Genomic DNA, 26,333 nt, shown 5'->3' on the forward strand with positions numbered 1-26,333 from the left:
CCTGCTCATGGTTCAGGGTCCCACTGCTTCACGTCGGATCCGGCTCCCTGCTGGTGGGAAAAGCAGTGGAGGATGGCCCAGGTGTTGAGGTCCTGCCACTCACGTGGAAGACCCGGATGGTGCTCTTGGCTTCTGGCTTCAGCCTGGCCCAGCGCTGGCCATTGTGGTCATCTGGGAAGTGAACCAGCAGATGGGAGATCTCTGCCTCTCCCTGTCATTGCCATTCAAATAAATAAATCTTAAAAAAATAGGCCAGCGCCGCGGCTCACTAGGCTAATCCTCCGCCTAGCTGCGCCGGCACACCGGGTTCTAGTCCCGGTCGGGGCGCCGGATTCTATCCCGGTTGCCCCTCTTCCAGGCCAGTTCTCTGCTATGGCCCGGGAGTGCAGTGGAGGATGGCCCAAGTGCTTGCTTGGGCCCTGCACCCCATGGGAGACCAGGAGAAGCACCTGGCTCCTGCCATCGGATCAGCGCGGTGCGCCGGCCGCAGCGCGCCAACCACGGCGGCCATTGGAGGGTGAGCCAACGGCAAAAGGAAGACCTTTCTCTCTGTCTCTCTCTCTCACTATCTACTCTGCCTGTCAAAAATAAAAATAAAAAAAAATAAAAATAAAAATAAAAAAAACGCTAGCTTTCGATTTTCAACCTTACTATAAGCTTAACTGCAAAACGTAGTATAACTTAGAATGCTCTGTATAGTTTATTTTATAAACTATCAATTATATTTACATATGATGTTTCAAAAGGCAACATGGGGGCCAGTGCTATGGCATAGCGGGTAAAGCTGTGGCCTGCAGTGCCAGTATCCTATATGGGCACTGGTTTGAATCCCAGTTGCTCCTCTTCCGATCCAGCTCCCTGCTATGGCCCAAGTCCTGGGGCCCCTGCATCTACGTGGGAGACCTGGAAGAAGCTCCTGGCTCCTGGTTTCGGATCGGCGTAGCTCCAGCCGTTGTGGCCAATTGGGGAGTGAACCAGTGGATGGAAGACCTCTTTCTCTCTCTGTCTACAGTCAGTGATCAGAGAATACAACAGAAAAAATAAATCACCTCATAGCCTTCTCTAAACTTCTACATTATAGTGAAGTCTTCCAGTTAACAATTTTTTTCCCTAATTGGACGACTTATCATGAAGGTGGTAGAATAAATCATTATTTACAATCAACTGCTAGGCGTTCATCCCTAATAAAAACTTCTAAGCCAAAATGAACAGAAAAATATTTTAATGATATTTTAGTAGCACAAAATAATTAATGAAACCAGGGTGGCTGGAGGAAAGTAGAGTCCACGGAACACAGGTGACATCACCTCGCGTCCCTGTATCACTGGAAGCGGAGACGGGGCGTGGGTGCCACCAGCACAGCCCTCACGGCTGTCGGAAGGCGCAGTCCGGGCGCTCTGCCGATGGCGGGCTCTCTGGGCCTCACGCTCGGCGCCTGCTGTTTGCCAGCACGATGTGCTGGACCCTGTCCGTCTGTGCTCTGAGGCCTCTTCAATTGCTCCCGGCGCCCTTGAGGCTGGACTTCTGGTTTCTCTTCTCCTTCTGACCCTGGATGCGGAAGAGCTTCTTCCTGAGGTCCTTCTGCCGCTTCAGCTTCTCCTCTTCCTCCTTCTGCTTCGCTCGCAGGTGCTCTTTGTTGTGCAGGTGCCGCTGCTCCTTGGCCTTCCTCATCTTCTGGCTGTGCACCGTACTCAGGGCGTCCAGCAGCGCCCGGATCTGACAAGGACAAATCCCGGTGAGCAGCAGGAAGTCCCCACAGGTACGGCCTCCATCTGACCTGCCAGGCCTCACACCGCCACAGATGTGTCAAAACTAGACTCCCGCCATGCCCCAGGTGTATAGGACCCTACCGCGAGCCATCCTGAACCAGGAATGCAGTTTGCATGGAGGTACAGGTGCGAGCACATTAAACCTCAACCACCAAAGTGTCTACAGACACTGTGCGCAAGCACAGTCACCTGCTGTATGTCTGCGACCCCCCACCCACACGCACAAGGCAGAGACCAAAGAAGGGAAGTGGACTCTGGCCCCGCTCCTAACTTCCAGCTCTGGTGCCTCGAGCAAGTGTGGCCCTCACACTTCCCTGATGAAGCCTGGGCACGCAGCAGGCTTGCCAAGTGTGCCTCTTTCACTTCTACATGCAACGCGCAGCAAGCTGCGCCCGTACCTTCCTCTCGTGAGGCTCCCGGATGACGGCTGGTCTCACTCGGTCCTTTGGCACCTTGCCTGCCTTTGCCTGAGTCTTGGGCTTATTCTTAAATGGCAGGGCCTTCTGCAAGGCCTTTGGAATGTGCAGTGAGTTGAAATGCTTCCTTTGCCTCAGGATTGGCTGAAAAGAAAAAGAAAACAGACTGAGCTATTTAAATTATGACCTGCGCATATTCAAAACTTGGACACTGAATCTCAATAGCTGGACTCTCCCGCAAGATCAGCAACACCAGAGTCTGCTAACTGTCAGAAATTTGGATGCAATCACCCACCAAATACAGAGGTCTCAATGGACATCCACGACTCCAGGAACACAGAGGACCAGACAGAGGACACTTACAGCTCTCCTAGGAGAGCCACTGAGCCCATCTGCCCAGTGTGAATGAGTCTCCACACTCAGCAGACCCACGGTTCCTTTCAATGGACAATGCAGGCCTTAGCTGTGGGGCACCGAAGCCGCTTGCCCCAGCCTAACGGGAACAATTTAGCTTTTCACCGTGACTATTACCCTGTCTGGACTTAAGGACATGTCTCTCCCTCCAACTGGCAGTCAAAGCATCCCCATCCTGATTCCCGTAAGAAGCTTAACTTTACTGCTTCTGGTGGAACACTGGCTAAGTGAGATTTCAACAACAGGGGAAGCCCAAACTCTCCGTACTAAATCTTCAAGGTAATCTTAAGTTTCATGCTCCAGATGATCAAAATTCTTAACTGCCTCAGAAATATTGCTAATAAGTTGAAAGAATTGCCCTTGGTCTTCACCAAAAGTCAATATTGACTATGTGAGGAATATTTCTGTTATATTTTAAACTTTATGATTAAACATATCATCCACACCAATAAAGTAGCAGACTTTGTTTAGGAACCCAACTTACTGTAGAATTAAAGAATTCAGAGACCTCTCCATCTCCACATCCTGTAGTTTATTTTAATGAAAATCATGTAAGATGATCCAAAACTTTATTAACTATTTTTAGAAAAAGTAATGCCTGGGAAGCATCAATTTCTAGTAGAATGGCAGACTGATATCCTGAACTACTCTCTTAATACAAAATAGCTGAATATCCTAAATGAAATCTTTTCAAATGCATTGCTAGATTATGAGGAAAATAATGAAAGTTTTCAGAGACCAAAATCTGTATAAAAATAGGAATCTAGATAGGCACTGCAAACCTAAAATTAAAGAAAAAAATAAATAAACAAGCTTATGAGGCCAACTATTGGCAGGGATGTGAACAATGAGAAACTCCGGGCCACCACACTGCAGCTGAGCACACACCCACCCTACCCTGCGCCTCATCCTAGTGGGTGTGGCTTCAACTACAGGCGTCCACACAAGAAAGGGACAAAGGAGGTACAAAAGTAGAAAAAATTAGCAAAATGGCAGGATTAAATACTAACCTATCAACAATAACACTGACTATAAAATAGACTAAACTAGCCGGCGCCGTGGCTTAACAGGCTAATCCTCCGCCTTGAGGCGCCGGCACACCAGGTTCTAGTCCCAGTTGGGGCACCGGATTCTATCCCAGTTGCCCCCTTCCAGGCCAGCTCTCTGCTATGGCCCGGGAAGGCAGTGGAGGATGGCCCAAGTGCTTGGGCCCTGCACCCCATGGGAGACCAGGAGAAGCATCTGGCTCCTGGCTTCGGATCAGCGCGGTGCTCCAGCCGCAGCGGCCATTGGAGAGTGAACCAACGGCAAAAAGGAAGACCTTTCTCTCTGTCTCTCTCTCACTATCGACTCTGCCTGTCAAAAATAAATAAATAAATAATTAATTAATTAAATTAGACTAAACTCTCCTATTCAAAGACATAGTGGTTAAATGGATACAAAAATAGGATTCAACTATTTGCTGCCTATAATAGACCCCATTTTAGCTTTAAGGACAAACATTGGCTAAAAGAGAAGATAGTTCCATGCAATTAGTAACCAGAACAGACTTCAAATCAAACAGTGTTACAAGAGACAACAAAGGTCATTATTCAATGATAAACGGGTCAGTGAATCAAGAGCGCATAATTGTAAATGTGGATCCAACACATATGCATCTAAATAAATGAAGCAAATATTAATGGACATGAAGTAAGGAATGGCTATATAATTTTAATATCCCACTTTCAATAATGAATAGAACAGTCCAGAGAGAAAACTACAAGAAAATACTTGACTTGAATTACACTCTAGATCAAATGGACCTAAGTGATAAAATCAGAAATATTCATCTAACAGCAGAATATACATGTACATGGAACATTACCCAGCATCTACCATATTAGACCACAAAACAAGTCTAAACAAATTCAAGAAGACTGAAATCATAGCTCGTATTTTTTCTGACCTCAACTGTACGAAATTAGCAACTGTAGGAATCCTGGAAAATTTGCAAATAAGTGGAAATTAGACAACATACTCCAGAACAACAAATGGGTCAAGAACAAGATCAAAACGTAAGTTTAAAAATATCTTGAGGGGCTGGCATTGTGGCACAGCAGGTTAAGCCTCTGCCTGTGATGCTGGCATCCCATCCTATATGAGCGCTGGTTTGAGACCCGGCTGCTCCACTTCCAATCCAGCTCCCTGCTAATGGCCTGGGAAAGCAGTGGAAGATGGCCCAAGTGCTTGGGTGCCTGCAACTGCTTCGGATACCTGGAAGAAGCTCTGGGCTCCTGGCTTTGGCCTGGCACAGCTCTGGCCATTGGCAGCTTCTTGGGGAGTGAACCAGCAGATGAAAGATCTCTCTCTGTCTCTCCTCTTTCTCTCTGTAATTCTTTCACATAAATAACAAATAAATCTTGATGAACAAACTAAACCCAAGGTTAGCAGAAGAAAATAAAGATCAGAACTGGGAGTTGGCATTGTGGTGCAGTGGGTAAAGCTATGGCCTCTGGTGCCAGCATCCTATATCAGTGCAGATTTGAGTCCCGGCTGCTCCACTTCTGATTCAGCTCCCTGCTAAAGCACCTGGGAAAGTAGCAGAAGGCGGCCCAAATGCTTAGGCCCCTGAGCCCACATGGGAGACTTGGACAGAGCTGCAGGTTCCTGGCTTTGGCATGTTCCAGCCCAGGCTGTTGTGGCCATTTGAGGAGTGAACCAGCAGATGGAAGATTTTTTTTTTTCCTCTCTTTCTCTGTATCTCCCTCTCTCTCTCTAACTCTCGCTTCCAAATAAATAAATAAATATTTAAAATAAATAATAAAATAAAATAGGATCAGAATAGAAATAAATCAAACATAGAAAAAGAAAAACCACAAGGAAAAAAAAATCAATAAAATCAAGAGTTGGCTCTTTGAAAAAATACACAATATTAACAAACCCCAATCTAGACTAAAACTCAGATAAATAAAATCAGAAATAAAAGTAGAGACATTACAGAGACACATTAAAAAGGATTATGAGACAGTTATGAACAATTATATAAAAACAAATTGAATACTCTTGAGAAAATGGACAAATTTCATTACAGAAAAAAATACTAAGATTGAAGTAGAGGGTCTGGCACTGTGGTATATTGGGCAAAGCTACTACCTGCAACACCAGCACCCCATATGGGTGCCAGTTCGAGTCCTGGCTGCTCCACTTCTGATCCAGCTCTCTGCTAATGCCATTGAGAAAGCAGGGGGAGCTGGGTCAGAGGTGGAGCAGCTGGGACACAAACTGGCACCCATATGGAATGCTGGCATCACAAGTGTGCGCTTATCAACTATGCCCACTACACGTGCCCCCAGCATCCTTTCTTGATAAAGACTCTTTCCATGGTTTTGGTATTGAAGGAAAGCTCTTCAGTACAATAAAGACCACTTAGAAAAACCCACAGCTAACATCATAGTCAACAGGAAACAACTGAAGGCTTTCCACTAAACGACAGTACAAGATAGGGATGCTAGCTAGCTTTTTTTTTTTTTTAAAGAATTTTCATTTTTTTTTTAAAGATTTATTTTATTTATTTGAAAGAGTTACAGAGTGAGGTAAAGACAGACAGAGAGAGGTCTTTCATCTGCTGGTTCACTCCCCAAATGGCTGCAATGGCTAGAGCTGAGCTGAGCTGAGCTGAAGCCAAGAGCCAGGACTTCCTCTGGGTCTCCCACATGGGTGCAGGGGCACAAGCATTTGGGTCATCTTCTACTGCTTTCCCTGGCCATAAGCAGAGAGCTGGATTGGCAGTGGAGCAGCCAAGACTTGAACCAGCACCCACACGGTATGCCGACACCACAGGCCAGGGCTCTAACCTGCTGTGCCACAGCGCCAGCCCCAGAGATGCTTGCTCTTACCACTTCTATTCAACATAAATAAGGTACTAGCAAGAGCAATCAGATAAGAAAAAAATAAAAGGGCACGCATCCTGGAAAGGAAGAAGTAAAATTATCTCCATTTGTAGATGGCATGAGCGTATATGCAGAAAATCCTAAAGACTGAATAAAAAAGACTGGTTGGAACTAATAAACGATTTCAGAAAGTTACAGGTTACAAAATTAACATACAAATAAATCAGCAATATTTCTATATGTGATTAAGATCCAGCTGAAAAAGAAATCAAGAAAACAGATTCTAGGACAGAAGTTTGGCACAGTGGTTTTAGCTACTGCTTAAAACACCTGCATCTCATATTGGGAGTCCCTAGGTGCAAGTCCCAGCTTTGTTTCCAATCCGGCTCCTTGCTAATGCACACCCTGGGTGGCAGCAGGTGATGGCTCAAGGACTTGGATCCCTGCCATACATGTGGGAGAGCTGGATTGAGTTTTAGGGTCCTGGCTTCAGCCTGGCCCAGCCCTGGCTGTTAGGGAGTGAACCAGAAGTAGACATAAGTGTGTTTTTCTCTTTCTATATGTCTTTCAAATAAGTAAAATGAATAAATATTTAAAAGGCAAAAACAAAACAAAACAAAACAAAAACACCTCATTTAGGAAAGCATCAAAAATAAACAAACAGAATCAGGGATAAATTTCACCACGGAAGTGGAAGATTTGTGTGCTGGAGACTAAAAAACAATGATAAAAGATGAAAGAATGGAAGATGATACAAATAAATGGAAAGGTATCCCATGCTAATGAATTAGAAGAATACTGAAATATTAAATTAATATTCAAGCAATATACAGATTTAACAATCCTGTCAAAATTACAATGGCACATTTTACAGCAACAGAAAAACAATCTTTTTTTTTTTTTTTTGCTTTTTGACAGGCAGAGTGGACAGTAGAGGGAGACAGAGAGAAAGGTCTTCCTTTTTGCCGTTGGTTCACCCTCCAATGGCCGCCGTGGTAGGCGCGCTGCGGCCAGCGCACCGTGCTGTTCCGATGGCAGGAGCCAGGTGCCTATCCTGGTCTCCCATGGGGTGCAGGGCCCAAGCACTTGGGCCATCCTCCACTGCACTCCCGGGCCACAGCAAAGAGCTGGCCTGGAAGAGGGGCAACCGGGACAGGATCGGTGCCCCGACCGGGACTAGAACCCGGTGTGCCGGCGCTGCAAGGTGGAGGATTAGCCTACTGAGCCGCAGCGCTGGCCAATACTGAGAAATTTTTTAAAAGTTGGGGGTCCGGGGCCGGGGCTGTGGTTAGTGGGTAAAGCTGCCGCCTGCAGTGCAGGCATCCCATATGGGCACTGGTTTGAGACCTGGCTACTCCACTTCCTATCCAGCTCTCTGCTATGGCCTGGGAAAGCAGTACAAGATGACCCAGGTCCTTGGGTCCCTGCACCCGTGTGGGAGACACCCGGGGAGGCTCCTGGCTTTGGACTGGCACAGTTCCGGCCGTTGCGGCCAACTGGGAAGTGAACCAGCAGATGGAAAAGCTCTTGCTCTCTCTCTCTGCCTCTCCTTATCTCTGTGTGTAACTATTTCAAATAAATAAATAAATCTTTAAAAAAAAAATGGCCAACCAAATATGACCAAGACAAAAGCAGAAAATCTAAGTGCCTTACAAACATTAAAAATGTAATCAGTAACACACACACACACACACACACACGAGCAAAGCTGGGGCCAGGCACTGTGGTGCAAAGGGTAAAGCAGCCATCTGTGATGCTGGTGTCCCACATGAAAGCCAGTTTGAGTCCCGGCCACTCTGCTTCCAATCCAGCTCCCTGCTAATGTGCCTGGGAAGCCAGCGGAAGGCAGCCCAAGTATTTGGGCCCTGCCACTCTTGGATGGTGTTTCGGCTCCTGACTCCAGCGTTGCTCAGGCCAGGCTCTTGTAGCCATTTAAGGAGTGAGTGAATCAGTGGATAGAAGATCCTTTCCCTTTGTTTCTATCGCTCTAATTCTTTCAAAAAATAAATTAATTTAAAAAACAAAGTTGGAGGCATCATACTTTCCACTTTAAAATTATACTACGAAGCTATGATAATCAAAACATTGGTATTCACATAAAAAGGGAAACACAGACAAATGGAACAGAAAAGAAACGCCAGAAATAGTCCATACACACACAGTCAACCAATCGTTGACAAAGGTGACCAAGAGAACATGATGGTGTAAGAACAGTCTTGTTAATAAACGATGCTGGGCCAGAAAGGGCAGGGGGGCTGGCACTGTGGCACAGTGAGGTAAAGCTGTCGTCTGGGATGCTGGCATCCATATGAGCACCAGTTCATGTCCCACCATCTCCACTTCCGATCCAGCTCTCTGCTATGGCCTGGGAAAACAGTGGAGGATGGCCCAAGTACCTGGGTCCCTGCACCACATTGGGAGACCTGGAAGAAGCCCCTGGCTCCTGGCTTGGGCCTGGCATAGCTCTGGCTGTTGAGGCCATCTGGGGAGTGAACCAGCGGATGAAAGATCTCTTTAACTCTTTCAAAGAAATAAACAAATCTTTAAATAAATAAATGATGCTGGTAAAACTGAATTTTCACATGCCAAAGAATGAAGCTGAACTCTTATCTTACACCATACACAAAAATCCACGCAAGTGGCTAAAGACCTAACTTTAAGACTGGAATTCTTAAAACTCCTAGAAAAGAACATAAGAAAAAAGCTCAACATTGGCCTTGGCAATGATTTTTTGGCTAAGGTACCCAAAGCCCGGAATAACCAAAGTGAAAACAGTGGGGGCTACATCAAATTCCACATCCTTTGCAGAGCAAAAACGGTTAACAAAATCATACAGACAACCTACAGACTCGGAAAAACATCTGCAAGCCATGTATCTGGGAAGAGTTAACAGCCAAAAAAGAACTCTTATAACAGAAAAAATAACCCAATTTAAAAAATGTGCAAAGGATCAGAACAGACGTTGCTCCAACGATGGAAAAACAGCCAAGAAGAAATAGGAAGGTGTGGGTTAAAGGGTACAAAGTAGCAGGGAGATGCAGCAAAGTCGAGAGATGCACAAGAGAGGACCAGACGTAATTCAAATGCATCTGCATTTGGAATTTTTATTAAGTAGGTTTTATCTGTTCTTGTCAAAAACAAGTGACTATGTGATATGGCAGATATGCTAATTTGCTTCACTACAGCAACCATTTTACTATGCATCTGTATCCCATAACATCACATTGTAAATGTCAAAGTACGACATAAAATTTTAAACATCTCTTTTCCAAACCAGAGAAAACCACCATTACCATTTTCATGCTCTTTTCTAAGATAGGCCATGAACAGACAGCTGCTAAATTTAACATGAGACAGCATACGGGGAAATTCCTACGAGACACTCCCCATCCCTGTGACCCCCGATCTGGAGGGCATGCTGTCGTCACTGACAACTGCACACACACACCCAGTACCTTATACAGGGAGTCCTTGTTCGGCTTCAGCTTGATGCCCTGCGCAAGCCTCAGCTGACCTGTGGTCCGCATTCCTGACCACGTATCTTTCTCGCCCAGTGGTTTTAACAAAGATGTTACGGGGTTGTAGAAGGCTGGAATGGAGACAGGATACCAAGTGCGCATGAAGACGATATCTGGAAAGAGAGGAAACTTACTGCAACATTTTCAAAAGAAGATTCACATTCATCTTGCCAAAAAACCACAAAAACATTTACTCCAAATTTCTCTACCTGTTTGCAACGTATTTGAGGGGGACTTTACCAATTAGACTACTCTTATTTTCTTTAATGATTTACTTATTTGAAAGGCAGAATAAGAGAGGGAGACCAATCTTTGGTCCACGGGTTCACTCCTCAAATGCCCACAACAGAGCCAGGACTAGGTCAGGCTGCTACTGGGAGGCAGGAACGCCATCCGGATCTCCCATGGGGTTGCAGTACTTGGGCCATCATCCACTGCCTTCCCCAGCAGGAAGCTGGATTGGAAGCAGAGCAGCAGGGACTCGAACCAGCGCCCCAGTATGGGATGCCAGCAACGCAAGGGCAGTTTAACCAGCTGCATCATGCCAGCCCCTGAACTCCTCTGTGCATGAAAAACTTTTCCTGCCCGTGAGCCGAAGGCCTGCAGACACAATGTGAATCAGCACTGCATAAAGGCTGGGAGTAGGGAGAACTGGAGCTGAGACTGGGCTGCCAAAGACCCAAGTCCAACCTCTACTCAACCAGAAACGGGCAGTGGCAGCGCCCCACCATCACACACAGCCTGCCAAGGATACTTACCGCTCATCAGCAGCTTATCCTCGAAGCTGGCCCGGAAAGCGCCCTCGGGAGCCCGGAGCGCCTTCTTGATCTGGCCCCTGATTCCACTGACAGTTCGAATCACAGCACCTTCAAATTTGGCCACTTCCAAAGCTGAATTGAACATTCCCTATAGGCACAAATACAGACATACAAAGTCACTTCCTCAAACTGTTAGCTCATAAATATCCCCTTGGTTAAAAAACAACTCATTGAGGGTGATAAAGTTAAAATATTTTTCCTTCTAAAAGTGGAACTACTGTGCCAAAAAGAATGCAACTCTTGTATCTTCCCCTCGGGAACGTTAACCAAGACTCTCCTGTGGGCTCACTGGCATGTCGTTCCGGGCATCGCAGTAGAAGACAAGAGCAAAGACACACTCATCAGTGTCGTTCTGTGGACTGAGCTGGCCTCAGCAGCCGCTGCCGGCATCTTGCAGACAAGCATGCAGCTCAAATCCTGCTGCTTCGCTGCTCTCACTTAGAAAACAAAAAGAGGGGGTGGGCATCTGATGCACACATCCCCTATCAGGGTGCCTGGTTCCACTCCCAGCTCCTCCACTTTTGGTCCTGTTTCTTGCTAATGTGCACTCTGCGAAGCAGCAAATGACGGTTCTAGTACTCGGGTACGACCCAAGATCGGAGATTGGGTACGATCTGGGTACGACGCAGATGGGAGACTGAGTTCCAGAAGCCAGGCTTCAGCCTGTCCCAGCTCTTGTTGAGATCACTTGAGGAATGAACCAGTGGATGAAAGATCTCTGTGTTTCTGCCTTTCAAATAAAATAAAAATTGAAAAAAGAAAAAGATCTGGTGAAATGCTGGTGGTATTATTATAAGAACATTTTATGATCCATTTAATTCTTCATAAAAAAAAGTTTGGGGCCGGCGCCGTGGCTCAATAGGGTAATCCTCCGCCTTGCAGCGCCGGCACACCGGGTTCTAGTCCCGGTTGGGGCACCGGCTTCTGTCCCAGTTGCCCCTCTTCCAGGCCAGCTCTCTGCTGTGGCCCGGGAGTGCAGTGGAGGATGGCCCAAGTGCTTGGGCCCTGCACCCCATGGGAGACCAGGACAAGCACCTGGCTCCTGCCTTCAAATCAGCGCAGTGCGCCGGCCGCGGCGGCCATTGGAGGGTGAACCAACGGCAAAAAGGAAGACCTTTCTCTCTGTCTCTCTCTCTCACTGTCCACTCTGCCTGTCAAAAAAATAAATTAAAAAAAAAAAAAAAAAGTTTGAGGCAGGGAGATGAGAGAGTTCCCATTTGCTGGTTCACTCCTCCCATGCCTGTAATGGCCCCAGACTCAGGGGCTGAAGCCAGACACCAGGAACTCATCCAGATCCCCTACCTGAACTATTACTGCTGCCTGCCAGAGTTCACATGAGCAGGAGGCTGGAATCTACAGCCAGGGGTGGGAATGGGACCCAAGTCCTTCAATATGGGATGTGGGCATCCTTAGCTTCTTACCAAGCCAAATGCCCACCCCAAATCTGCTTTTCATGCAAACATTCTAACTGCTGAAACTTTATACTGCTGAAAATACTGCAGAACAGCCTATTCATTTCTCTGGAACCTTGCCAAGGTGTTTTGCAAATTGCTTTGTCTATTTCATACTGAACTGTGAAAAATGTACGATTTCCTTCTTTTCTTTACATAAATCAAAAAGGTATGAAACTAAACTCAGTACTGGCTGAAATTACACGTTATCTATTAGTCCTATGACAGTCTCACGTGGAGGTAATAAATGATTGCCTCAATTACTGAAAATTCCTCTTTTACTTTGCTTTGAGATTTTTGAGCATATTTAAGTAACACAGAGACCAATATACAGATGTAAGCTGAAAAAGACAGAAGATTAAGTTTATAAAATATTTCAAAGACTTTCCTAAAAACATGAGACCTGAATTTAGAAGTACAGGTTTAGCATTTCCAATCTGAAAAGTTCCAGAATCCAAAACTTCCTGAGTGTCAAGATGACCCCAGAGTAGAAAATTCTACACTTCACTTCATGTGACTGATCACAGACAAAATGCGTACACACTAAAATATTGTATAAAATTAGCTTCAGGTTATGAGGAAAAGGAGTATATGAATAAGTGTTTAGACCTGGAGCCCACCCCAAGATATCCCACTATGTATATTCAAATCCAAATCTCCTAAAGTCTTCAAAAATCTGAAGCCTGACACTTCTGGTCCCAAGCAGTTTTCTTTGCACTTTTTTAAAAAAAAATTATCTATTTTTATTTATTTGAAAGGAGAGTGAATGAGAGAGAGAGAGAGAGAGAGAGACAGACAGACAGTGAATCAACCTTCCACACTGGTTTGCTCCTCAAATGCCTGCAATAGCCAAGACTGGGTCAAGCCGAAGCTCGGAGCTAGAACTCAATCTGGGTCTCCCGCATGGATGGCAGGGACCTAAGTACTTGAGCCTTCACCCGCTGCTTCCAGGGTGCCCATTAACTGGAAGCTGGACAGGAAGTACAGCCAGGACTTCAATCCAGGCACTCTGCTATGGAATGCAGGCGTCCCAAGAGGCAGCTTAACCTCTGTGCCACAATGCAGACCCGCTAAGCATTTGGGTAAGTATTACTTAACCCGTATTTCCTTCCTCCTTTAAAAATGTATACATTTCTAAATACATGAATTCAAAGATATACAGACCTTAATAAATGAAGTATTTTTGAAAATTTTATATGGAAATCCAGTTAGCTTTAATTTCTTCACAATCTTTATGGATTTATCCAGGTCAAGGACAACACCTGTTGCAGCGATTCGGAAATCAGGCTAGAAGGAAATCCCAAAATTTGAATATAGAAATAAGCAAGAGAAAAACTACAATTTCTCTGATACAATTTCACTTACAGTCATCTAAGAAAGACTACGTGAACGTGCAAAATAGTATTTTAACAAAAGCCATCTAAAACTATAACACTGGTAAGCCAAAATGAACTACTTTCCTGAGAATCATTCCATAATAACAAAATCTTACAATAACGATCTATTTGTAAAGAAAGAAAAAAATGAAAATTGGACTTTTAACATTTAAAAAATCAAATTTTGGACGCCCAGGGTGGGTTCCACCTGCTCATTAGTCCATCTTCTCTTCAGTTAAATGGGGCTGACTGGTCAAACAGGGACTGTGAACATCCTTTGCTAAGCAAGCATTACAAGGGGGCAGGGTCATGTCTAGTTTGTATGCGATGCGGCCTCAGTATCCAGTACAGTGCTTAGCACATAGTGAACACAACTTAAATGCTTTAGATACGTAAGATAAAAACGTAAAATGGCATTACCAGTGCCATCATAATTCTTCTACCTTCCTCTTCTGCACTCTCACACCCTACGTACAAGGATGCAGGAAGATCAAAAGCCAACAGAAATCTACTAGATTGACACATTAAAGAGGAGGCATTCTCAACTTGGTTTCATGTAGCTAATAATTCATATTCAAAATCCGTTTCTCAAACATCGGCTGAAAGGAAAACATGCAGATATTCACCATGACGCCACTGACGGACTGTACTGCCAAGAAGCCAGTTCCCTGTGGAGTGATAGGACCTTGGAGCAAAACAGAGAAAAACAGAGTGAATGCAAGTTCTGGATGCCACACTACAGATATACTCCAACCCTTTCCCCCACAGAAAGAAAAAATCTTATGAATTGGGATCTCAAAAAGGAAAAGTGCAAAACTGCCAGTACAATGATAACACCTAAAATGTCGCAATTAACCAAGTCCCACTTACCCCAGAAGGTCGCTCCACAATGCATGTGCTGTGGGGTGTACTTCAGAAGCCTCTGTCTTCCGTTGTGGTCTTCGATATAATAAAGTGGGATGGTCTGAAATCTCCTCCACCCCACAGAAAAAATGATTGGATCTCGGGACTTGAGGATCTTCTTATACCAACGATGTTTCTTGAGACGCATCTGCAGGGAGGGAGTTCAACAAAATATCTGCTGAAGCGCACATGGCGAGGGCCTCTGTGGCTGGGCATGCGGCAAAGGGCACCTACCTGCACGTATCCGACGTTGCCCTCACTGTTGCCCAAACCGCCCAGAATAACTGGGTAATGAGGGTCAAAGTTGAGCACAAATTCACAGGGAACGTTTTCAAGCTCAATTCGAACATACATCCCAGGTCGAAAACCTTCATACTGGACTCTGGCTTCATCGTCTTGGTCTTCAAATTCTGCCCGGTTAAGCTGCATATAAAAGGGGGAACAATTATACCCCATAGCATGGCTACCTTTAATAAACATAACATTAGCAAAAGCAGTTTCTAAATAAACTATGGACAGAATTGTTTACATTTTATCCCAATTAAAAGATACATTTTGAGGCTGGTGCTATGGCACAGAGGGTTAAACCACCGTCTCCAGTGCCGATATCCCATGGGGTGCCAGTTCACATCCTGGCTGCTCTACTTCTCATCCAGCTCCCTGCTAATGCACCTGGGAAAGCAGTGGAAGATGGCCCAAGTGCTTGGGCCCCTGCACCTGCATGGGAGACCCAGATGAAGCTCCCGGTTCCTGGCTTCAGCCTGGCCCAGCCCCAGCCATTGTGGCCATTTGGGGAGTGAACCAGTGGATGGAAGATCTGTCTCTCCTCTAACTCTGCCTTTCAAATAAATAAACAAATATTAAAAACAAAACAAAATAACATTTTACAGCTCTACCATTTGTTGAAAATATGTCTCAGCTATTTTCTCCTATTGTTCCAAGAGGGTAATCAACTCTGGGGAAACTCCTGAATGCTGGCTGGCAGATGCCCCCAACTTCCCCTTGCTTTTACTTCCCAGTTCATGGTCTCCCCTCTTCCTCAACCACCCAGCCTGGCCTCCCTCATCCTCTCTCGCAGCAGGGAACACTCTTCTGACTAGAGGAAGGCCTTGCTTGAGTTGCTGCCTGCCAACCACACTTCACCAGCTCTCTTTCATGTGAGCGCTCTGGCCTACAGGGATTCTGGGTGCCCCACTAAGAAAGCGCAATCAGACTCTCACCGTCACCTGTGTGCACATCCTTGTGTCCCTCAGGGTGAGGTCAGTGCCTCAAACCGCCTGCAGAGCTCCCCCACCCAGGAGGCCACACCGCCTACCACCAGCCCCCCTCGTGGAGTTCAACAGGTTCCCTTTATCTCCACTGCTGACCTTACCTGAGATATTCCTCTAAACCCTGACCACCATGAGCTTCTGGGAAGCCTCTCTTGGAGAGCATAACCCACTGGGCCACAAATCACCCACCCGCTCAAATCTGGGAGCAATCAAAATGTGAAGCAAGTGTGAGGTTTAAATGAACACCTGCCTCAAATCACTACACGGTGACACCCTCGTTTCTGCTTCCTCAGAACCTAAGGCTTGGTACAAAACAGGTACCTGGGACTGGCGCTGTGGCCTAGCAGGTAAAGCTGCCACCTGCAGTCCTGGCATCCCAAATGAGTGTGGGATCAAGTCCCAGCTGCTCCACTTCCGATCCAGCTCTCTGCTATGGCTTGCGAAAGCAGCAGAGGATGGCCCAGTGCTTGGGCCCCTGCACCGTGTGGGAGACCTGGAAGAAGCTCCTGGCTCCTGGCTTCACTCTCTATGCCTTTCACATAAATAGATAATTCTTAAAAAAAAAAAAAAAAAAAAAAAGAAAGAAAGAAAAGAAAGGGAAAAGGGCACTAATCATTGCTCTGGTGACCTGCTGACTGAAGAAAACTCACTTCCATGCACCTGGACCCGGAGCTCCAGAAGCAGGTGAGAGCACCACGACCCAGACACAAACTGCAGCCCGGGCAGCAGTCACGGCCCGTGATGAGGCTCACACAGCTGTCGCCTTACCTGTGCTTGTTTCTGCATTTCTCCTTTGAGATCATCGAAATACGTGCTTTCTCCTTCATCGTACTCTGCATCAAACAGCTCCTTCAATTTTCTCTTCTTATCCAAATGCTTTTTTTTGGCAGTTTCCTCTGCACTGGGGTCAAGTTCTTCCTTTTCTTCTGCTACATCTTCAATCTTAAACGTTCAGGAGAGAAGATGTTGTAGAAGTTTAAACACTGAGGTAGATTTCTAGAAAGCTCTAATGGGTTGTAAAGACCAGGGAGTATTGCTACAGGACACAGCTATCTGCAGGTGCTACCACTCACTGCCATTCCTCAGTCTGCCTGTGGACTGAAGCGTGAACACAAGCAGAAGCAGACATTCCCAACTCAGGTGCTCCCAGATACTGTTTTGCAAAAACAACAGGGAGAAAAGAAAATCTTTTAAAGTGATATTTAAATTTAAGAAAAGGGTAGTGGCAAAAAGAACAGTAGTGAGAAAAATCCAGGAGGGAAAACTTCCTGGAATGAAAGCCCATAAGGAATCTGGTTAGGGTTAGGGTTAAGGCAAGGGTTAGAGCCAAGTTTAGCTTTAGGGTGAGGGTTAGGTTTAGAGCAATGGTTAGAGTTAGGTTTGGGGCAGATGTTAGGGCTTGTGGGGGTAGGGGTTAGGGTTAGGGGTAGGAGTAGTGTAAGAGTTAGGCTTAGGTTAGATTTAGAGCTAGGATTAGGGGGTTGGAGTTGTGGTATGGCCAGTAAAGCTGCTGCCTATAACGCCAGCATCCCAGGTGGGCACCAGTTTAAGTTCCAGCTACTCTATTTCTTTTTTTTTTTTTTTTTTTTTTTTTTTTTTTTTTATTTTTGACAGGCAGAGTGGACAGTGAGAGAGAGAGAGAGACAGAGAGAGAAAGGTCTTCCTTTGCCGTTGGTTCACCCTCTAATGGCCGCCGCGGTAGCGTGCTGCGGCCGGCGCACCATGCTGTTCCGATGGCAGGAGCCAGGTGCTTCTCCTGGTCTCCCATGGGGTGCAGAGCCCAGACACTTGGGCCATCCTCCACTGCACTCCCTGGCCACAGCAGAGAGCTGGCCTGGAAAAGGGGCAACCGGGACAGGATCGGTGCCCCGACCGGGACTAGAACCCGGTGTGCTGGCGCCGCAAGGCGGAGGATTAGCCTGTTGAGCCACGGCGCCGGCCTAGCTACTCTATTTCTGATCCAGCTCTCTGCTACAGTGCCTAGGAAAGCAGAGGATGATGGCCCAGGTGCTTGGGTTACTGCACTCGCATGGGAAACCCAGAAGCTCCTAGCTCCTGGCTTTGGACTGGCCCAGCTCTAGCCACTGCAGCTATTTGGAACGGAAGATTTCTGTCTGTGAATGGAAGATTTCTGTCTCTCTCTCTCTCTTTCTCTGTAACTCGGCCTTTCAAATAAATAAAATAAACCTTAGGGTTAGGGCTAGGATTAAGATTACGGCAACCATTAGTGTTAGGTTTACAGCTATGTTTAGAGAAAGGCTTACAGATAGGGTGAGAGGTATGTTTTGAGTTAGATTTAGGTCTAGGTTTAGAGTTAGCATTAGGTTTAGGTGTAGGTCTATTGTTAAAACTATAGCTATGATTACGATTAGGACTTTGGTTAGTTAGGTTTAAGGACAGATTTCGGGTTGGGTGGGAACAGGGTTAGAGTTACGGTTAGGGCTAGGGTGAAGATTAAGTTAAGGGCTAGGTTTAGAGTTGGGGACAGCTGTTGTTAGGTCGTTGACTAGAACTAGGGTTAAGGTTAGGGTTAGGGCTACGATTACAGCCAGGATTCGGTTTAGGGCTAGGTGTAGAGTAAGGGTTAGGATTAGGGCTAATATTAAAGCTAGGATTAATGGTCAAAGCCAGTTTTATGGTTACTTTTATGGGATACATTTATGTGATCAAGTAAACAATTTTTTCTGTTCCCACAGGCCCACACTTCCAGGAAGGCACGTAACCATGCACTCAATAACCTACACAGACAACCAGTCAGACCTGCTTTCTCAACACGGGTCTCGGAACACACTGACCACAGATCAGGCTGACGGCTGGCCACGGCAAAGGCATACCTGAGCATCTGGGTCTGATTTCCCTTTGTGCACATCCCCCGTTTCCAGGTCTTCAAAGTCACCATAGAGCTCCTCTGGGAAAAGAGAACAGCCAACGGCACCACCATGAGTAAGGTCCACGTGTGACATCAGCACCTCCCAGCCCTAAGTAGACTGTGTGCTGTCAGTAAAATGGTGCTGTCCCATCTCTGGGGCCATCTCAAGCCCCAGTCACCACCCTGTACACTAAGTCTGGCCTCTCCAGGACACAGCCTGGCTTATTAGGAGTCAAGTGAACAAATGGGCCAACCACAAGCGTCAGCTACACCCCTTCCTAACAGGATTCGTGGTTCCTGCTTCCCCAGCCCTGCAAGGCTATAACAGGACCTGCTTCCCGCACACTCTCTTTTCCCTTACTGCTCTCTCTCGCCCTCTCCCTCCAGCCTGCTGGGTGTCCCCCGATCCGATAATAAACTTTCCCCTTAACTGCGGTGTTTGGTGTGTGTTGTGGTGGTCTTTCACACTCTGCACGCCAAGCCTCATTCCTCCTGCTCCCATTACTACATAAGAAAGAATCCTATACCCACAAAAAAAAAAAAAAAAAAAAAAGGACTAGCATTTTATCACCTATCTGGGTAAAGTAAATGGATCACATGCCACATTTCCATACTTTTGTGTTTTTTTGTACTTTTTTTTTTTTTTTAAGTTTTATTTCTTCATTTGAAAGGCAGAATTACAGAGAGGGAAGGACAGAGAGACATATTCCATCTGCTGGCTCAACCCCCAAATGGCTGTAGTGGCTGGGCCAGGCTAAAACCAGGAGCTGGAACTCCATTCAGGTCTCCCACGTAGGTGGCAGGAGCCTAAGAACTTGGAGGCCATGTTCCCTTGCTTTCCCAGGTGCATTAGCAGGAAGCTGGATCAGAAGTGGAGCAGCCGGGTCTGCAACCAGAGCTCATATGGGATGCTGGCATCACAGGCAGAGCCTTAAACTGCTGGGCCTCAACGCCAGCCCCTCCACACTTGCTTTCTAATCTCACTTTGCTAGGAGTGATTTTTCCAGTATAGGTAATGAACAGTCTATATGAGAGACACAAAGGTGGCACGCATCGTTCTCCAGGTTAGTCCCAAAGCCAACAAGAGGGGGCTGGCATTGTGGCATAGGGAGTTAAGCCACTGCCTGTGACACCAGCATCCCATATCAGACTGTTGGTTCAAGTCATGGTTGCTCCATTTACATCCAGCTCCCTGTTAATGTACCTGGGAAAGCAGTGAAAGGTGGCCAGTATGCTTGGGCCCCTGCTACTGATGTCAGGGAATCAGATGGAGTTTCAGCTCCTGGCTTCAGCCTGGCCCAGCTCTGGCTGTTGCAGCCATTCGGGGAGTGAACCAGCAGATGGAAAATCCCTTTCTCTCTCTTTCTCCCTCTTGTTCTGCCACTCTGCCTTTCCAATAATAATAATAATAATAATAATAACAAAAAAGGAAAGGAAAAGCCATGGCTTGTTAACAGCAAATGTGAAGAGTTTCAACAACTGGTTCAAGAAAACACAACCATGTAACACACCAAGGTAAAATTTTACATAATAGAAGGCAGAGAATTTAGATCAGGAGTAGAGCCCAAAACAGTGCTGAGCCTACAGAAAGAGCACATCTTTCCATCATCCCTTTGTTTTTGGAGGCTCTGGGTTCAGTTACAGCTTCTGCTGTTAAAAGCAAACAGCCAGCTCCTCTGGGAAGGCAACATTTAGAAGGCTATTAAAACATTTTCATGTAAGAAAGACACGCACAGAGATGTAATTGATGGGAAGCTCCTATTTGTAATAAACACAAAAAGAAAGAGGGCAAAATAGGAACAAGCCTAACACTGTTGGGACTTTAACTAAAAGAACAGAGGAACAGTCATCAGGCGACACTTCATAGTGCTTCTTCCCATAGGAGCCACTGCGTAGAGTACCTGCTTTAACCATACTCTGCAATACAACCTGAGGGACTGGGCACTGTAAGCACCACCTTCTGAACAAAGAGTGATTACATACACTCTGTTCTGGAGCAAAATGCACAGAGAACTGCCACGACTCAACAGTACAGAAACAACCCAAGTAGAAATCCGTGCAAAGATGGCAACTAAGCTAATAATGCTCATCAAGGAAATATAAGTTAAAAACACAAGTGAATGTCACTACATAGCGATCAGAATGGCTAAAATAAATAAGAGTGAGAACACCAAATACTGGCAAGGATGCAAATAAAATGGATCACTCATATATTGCTTGTAGAAATAGAAAATGTTCTAACTATTCTGGCAGTCTCCTCCAAAACTAAATATGCAATTATCTCTTTGATCCAGTTTTTGCACTTTTGGATTTTTAAACCAGAAAATGGGAAGTTTGTATCTATATAAAAACCTGAATACAAACATTCATAGCAGATTGATACTTAACAGTCAAAAACTACAAGCAACCTAGATCCTCTTGATTTACTTACATATTATTTATTTGAAAGGCAGAGAGACAGAGACAGACAGAGATCTTCTACCAGCTGGTTCCCTTCCCAAATGCCCTTAACAAATGTCCCTTAACAGTCCGAGCTGAAGCTAGGAACAAGCTGGGTCTCCTACATAGGTGGCGGTGGTCCAACCTACTTAAGCCGTCATCTGTCATCTACTGCCTACCAGGGTGTGCGTTAGCAGAAAGCCTGGGACTCTGACCCAGGTACTCTGATATGGGACAAGTGTCCCAAGTGACGACTTAACTGCCCTGCCAAGCGCCCCACCACCCACTCCTGTGCTATTTTCCTCTGATGGGTGAATAAACAAACTGGTATACCCATACCATAGACTGCTATTTGGCAATAAAAAGGACACCAATTTAAATAGCTATTCACAAACCAAGTCAGCTACACAAGAGCTAAGGAAGCCAGGAGAGAGATCACCATGCTCGGTTTTAGCATGACAATATGAAAAGCCACAGTGAGGAAGGCAAGAAGATTTGCTGTGGCATCTCTCCCCCAGCTCCAAGTGGCTCCATGTGGGGAGAGATGCCTTCAGCTCAGGGGAGGAAGAGGGAATTAAGTCCACACCTCAGACGTGAAACCCAGTACCAGGCCTGCTACAGTGGATCCCAGAGCCACACAGGGGCCTCTGCTCCTAGGTCAGAGTCTGCAGATAGAGCCTCTGGCCCCTCCTCAGCGAGGTCATCAACACACCGCATGCACCAGCCCTCTCTCCACCTCTGGCGGACAGTGAAGCAAGGTTCCAGGCACGGGGAGTAGCCTGGCAAAGTGAATTAAGGACTTCACCTTGAAGCCTGGTGCCAGGCCTGCTGCGGTGGGATCCAGCGTCTTTGACAGAGGTCAGGGCTAACACACTAACACATTGACTCAGGGCCTGTGTTACACTGGGTGAAGCTGCCCCTTGCAACACCTGCATCCCGTATCCGTGCCCTTGTTCAAGTCCTGGCTGCTCAGCTTCTGATCCAGTTTCCTGCTAAGGCACTGGGAAGGCAGTGGAAGACGGCCCAATGACTTGGGCCCTTGCCACCCACGTGGGAGATCAAGATGGAGTTCCTGGCCCCTGGCTTTGGCTTGGCCTAGGCGTGGCTACTGAGGCCATTTGGTGGGATGAATCATTAGACAAAGACCTTTTGCTCTCCGTCATTCTGCCTTTTAAATAATAAATCTTTAAAAGAGGAAGAAAGAAAAGCAGACACAGCCTCTACCTCTGCTCCAGTGTCAAGCAGATAAGCCTGACAGGACAGGCTTGTTCTCGCCTGTATCAGCATCAGCCTCGTGCAGGCCAGGCACACACAACCTGAGACCATGCAGAGGTGGGTGACTGTGAGACTCAGGTGTGACACAGCTTAGTGGCAGCCAGGGTGGCGGAGGGGCTGCCTGTATCACCTCTCCCCCAGCCTAAGGCAGAGAGTGAGAAGACTTTAACCAGGGGGGAGTAGGTCAGGAAAGGGAGCTCAGGGCTTTGCCTTCAGGCTCAGTGCTGGTGCCACCACAGTGAGACCCAGCACCAGAGGAGACCAGCGGCCCCTATCCACAGCCAGAGCCTCTAGACCTGGTAGGGTAGTGAGTGTTACAGCCTGTATCACCCCAGCCTCATGTGGCCTTGGCATGCACCAAGGACCCTGTAACCGCAAGACTCATGCAACCCAGCTTAGTGTCAGCCTCTACAGCCAAAGGATCTTCTTCATTACCCTTCCACCAACCACTGAAAACCAGGAGCAAGACTCCAGCCCCTAGGGAGTAAGACACACCAAAGTAAGCACAGGACTGCATCTTGGAACTGGCCAAGACCATCACTGGGCAGATAAGAATGGTCCCGCTCCAGGCCAGTGTTGACAGATGGAGACTCTGAACTTGCCTCGGTCCCAAGTGGAGATCTATGGCCCCAGTCTACTGCACAGCATCAGTTGTGGCTTGCTGCGGTAGCGTCAAGTCACAAGTCCACTGCAGCACCAGACAGCCCATAGCAAAGTGGCACTTGGCCCCACCCCAGCCTGCACTGGAGTTGATGAGCTGTGAGCTCTGGGTACGATCTAGTGCTGCAGTGTCTGGGGCCACAGATCTTCTCTTTCCTCCCCTAATCCCAGGCAGCATTAACACAGACAACTGTCTGCTTGGGGCAAGATAAGATATTTGGGTACACAGAGCACACAGAAACCAGGGGATGGCTCCAAGAGGGCCTAGCCAGACTTTGGTCCAGTGCTATTGGGACCTGAGTCACATTTCTGCCAACATGGGTACCCAATTGAACCCTCAGGGGCACCAGTGTAGTGCTCTCACAACTCCAGCCACAGTGGAAGGCCAGCACTCCCAGAAGGCCAGAACCTGTGTGGACCCCACCCCATCGGCTACTACTGGCCCTTCCATCCCGGCTGAGACTGAGAGGAGTGCCCCGCAACTCCACTGACTGCTGTGGAGAACCTAGGAAGAATTACACTATAGCATCTAACTGGAACCAAAGCCAAAAGAGCTACCAAGTCGAAACCTGAGACATCTTCAGAGAAAAGCCTTTTACCAGAAGCCACTCATGAAAAGTGACAGAAGCAACTGTTTTGTCACATGCACAAATACCAACAGAGCAACACGGGAAGTATGAAAAAGTAAGGCATCAAAATGTCCTCAAAGGAGCACACGTTTTAGTAACAAACTCCAAAGAAAAGGAGACTGGTGAAATAGCTCATAAGTAATTCCAAAGATTATAAGGATATTCAAAATCATACACGAGAACTCAGTTGAATGAAATCAGGCAAGCAACACATGATATGAACAAGAAAATCAGAGAAGAGATAAAGATCTTGAGAAAGAAACAAAACAGAAATCTTAGAAAGCAATAAGTCAAATAAACAATACAAATGAAAGCCTCAACAGCAGACTAAGTCAAACACGACAAAGGCTACCTGCATGTGAAGGCAGGTCCTCTGACACATCCCAGCTAGATGTTTAAAAGGTAAGAGCACCTGGTATAGCAGCTAAGACACTGCTTGGGACACCCATAAACCATACCAGAGTGTCCGAGTTCAAGTCCTGACGATGATCCCAATTCCAGCTTCCAGCTAAGCTACCCTGGGAGGTAGCAGGTGATGGCTCAAGTAGTTGGATCTTTGCCACCAACTTGGGAGGCCCAGACTGAGCTCCTGGCTCCTGGCTTTGTTGTGGTCAAGTCCCAGTCTCTGTGGGCATTTGGGGAGTGATCCACTGGATGGGAGCTATCTCTGACTCTCCAAAGTTAAAGACAACAGCAGCAAAGGAAAACAACTCAATAGAACTGATTTATCAAAGCACCAGACACTGTCTGACCTCATTTGTATGAAGTCCAAGACAAGGCAGACACACACGTGGTGGGAGCAGTCTGTAAGTGGCTGCCTGGGGGTGGGGGTGGGGGTGGACAACTGACGGCAAAGGCACACAGGCAAACATTCGGGGTAATGAGAATTTTCCTATTCCTGTTTGGGTGACAGGCACAGGGCATACAATGATTCAATAAGCTGAACATTAGTCATACCACAACTTTTAAAAAGTGCTTTCCTTAACAAAAACAACATTTTCTTTTCTAATCCCATAACTAAGGAATACAAATAAAATCACAGATAATTTATTTCCTATTCACTGGGGCTGGCGCTGTGGTCCAGTAGGTTAATCTTCCGCCTGCATCCCATATGGGTGCTGGTTCTAGTCCGGCTGCTCCTCTTCCAATCCAGCCCTCTGCTTTGGCCTGGGAAAGCAGTAGAAGATGGCCCAAGTCCTTGGGCCTCTGCACCTGCGTGGGAGACTGGGAAGAAGCTCCTGGGTCCTGACTTCAGATCGGTGCAGCTCTAACCGTTGCAGCCATTTGGGGAGTGGACCAACGGAAGGAAGACTTTTCTTTCTATTTCTTCCTCACACTGTCTATAATCCTACCTCTCAAATAAATAAATAAATTTTTTAAAAAAATTTCCTATTCATGGAGAAAATAGAAATGATAAATAAACTCACAAACTATAACAAAGTAAGCTGTAAGTCTAACTTCATAAAAAAGAAAACTGGAAATCAAAAAAGTATAATAGATAAGAGCTTTTTTTATTCTATAAAGTTCAAAGTTTCAGTGAAACAGTTTTGTGAAAAAATATTATAAATACAAAAATAATCACCATTGTAGAAAAAAAGGAAACCTTGACCAATGATCATAGAAGAAACTCAAAATGAAAACATTATCTAAGATTTAAGAGTTTTCTCCACAGATTCTGCCAGAAGTACCTACCTTGAATCTAATCAAGCCTTTAACCCCTCCCTGCCAACACACAGTGCACAGGAATTTTGGGAAACAGAAAACAAACACGCTAAATAAAGACACCCCCCCATGAGAAACATTTCACAAGACAAAGAGCCGTCTTTCTTCAAATGATCGGGTAGGGTTTCCCTCCACATCAGTATTTGGCAAATTTTTTCTCTAAGGCCAAAAAAGTAATTATTGTACGCTTTGTGGCTGTCCAGTATCTGCTGAAACTGCTCTGCTGTTGTAGCATAAACACACAGGTAAAACGCAAACACACACACAGGGCTTTATTCCAACAAAACTCTATTCAGAAGACTGAAATTTGAATTTCATGCACTATTCATGTAATATAATATTCTTATGCTTTTGGGATTTTTTTCAGTCATTTAAAAATGTAAAGTCTATAATGCTATAACTAGTACTCAAACAGTATTTTACACTTTATGTTCTGTGTGGGTGCTAACTGTTGAAATCTTTACTTAGTATATACTAAATTGATCTTGTGTATATAAAGATAATTGAAAATGAATCTTGATGTGAATGGAATGGGAGAGGGAGCGGGAGATGGGAGGGTTGCGGGTGGGAGGGAAGTTATGGGGGGGAAAAGCCATTGTAATCCATAAGCTGTACTTTGGAAATTTATATTTGCTAAATAAAAGTTAAAAAAAAATGTAAAGTCTATTCTTAACCTGTAGGCCATTATGAAAATAGGTGATAGGCTAGATGCAACTTGTGAATCTGTTCAGTGAGCAGCACCGTCTGTATATTAAAAGTCTAAGGAGACAAAAGCTGAATGCTGTGCGCAAATCTAATCAGATTCCATAAGATGGAAAAATACACATTTAAACAACTGGCACTAGCTGGAAAAACTGGAACATGGATTAAATTACATTGTATTAGGCCATTTTTATGGTTAATTTTCCATATAGATTTTTATAGTTATGCA

At 45.9% G+C, this 26,333-nt stretch overlaps 1 protein-coding gene across 2 annotated transcripts in view; it reads right to left on the reverse strand.

The window, feature by feature from the left end:
• Positions 1-1,212: 1,212 nt before the first annotated feature.
• BMS1 (BMS1 ribosome biogenesis factor) overlaps positions 1,213-26,333 on the reverse strand; it is a 49,090-nt gene continuing 23,969 nt past the window's right edge. For both annotated transcript variants that reach the window (XM_062214501.1, XM_062214500.1), the window contains exons 14-23: positions 18,643-18,716; positions 16,577-16,750; positions 14,772-14,960; positions 14,505-14,685; positions 14,261-14,319; positions 13,423-13,545; positions 10,748-10,895; positions 9,927-10,102; positions 2,168-2,329; positions 1,213-1,716 (exon numbers count right to left, since the gene is read on the reverse strand). In XM_062214501.1, the coding sequence (XP_062070485.1) occupies positions 1,492-1,716; positions 2,168-2,329; positions 9,927-10,102; positions 10,748-10,895; positions 13,423-13,545; positions 14,261-14,319; positions 14,505-14,685; positions 14,772-14,960; positions 16,577-16,750; positions 18,643-18,716 (1,511 nt within the window). In that variant the 3' untranslated portion in view covers positions 1,213-1,491. The remainder of the gene's footprint in view (positions 1,717-2,167; positions 2,330-9,926; positions 10,103-10,747; positions 10,896-13,422; positions 13,546-14,260; positions 14,320-14,504; positions 14,686-14,771; positions 14,961-16,576; positions 16,751-18,642; positions 18,717-26,333) is intronic.

This window comes from Lepus europaeus, chromosome 17 (genome assembly GCF_033115175.1).
Source record: "Lepus europaeus isolate LE1 chromosome 17, mLepTim1.pri, whole genome shotgun sequence".
Taxonomy (NCBI): domain Eukaryota; kingdom Metazoa; phylum Chordata; class Mammalia; order Lagomorpha; family Leporidae; genus Lepus; species Lepus europaeus.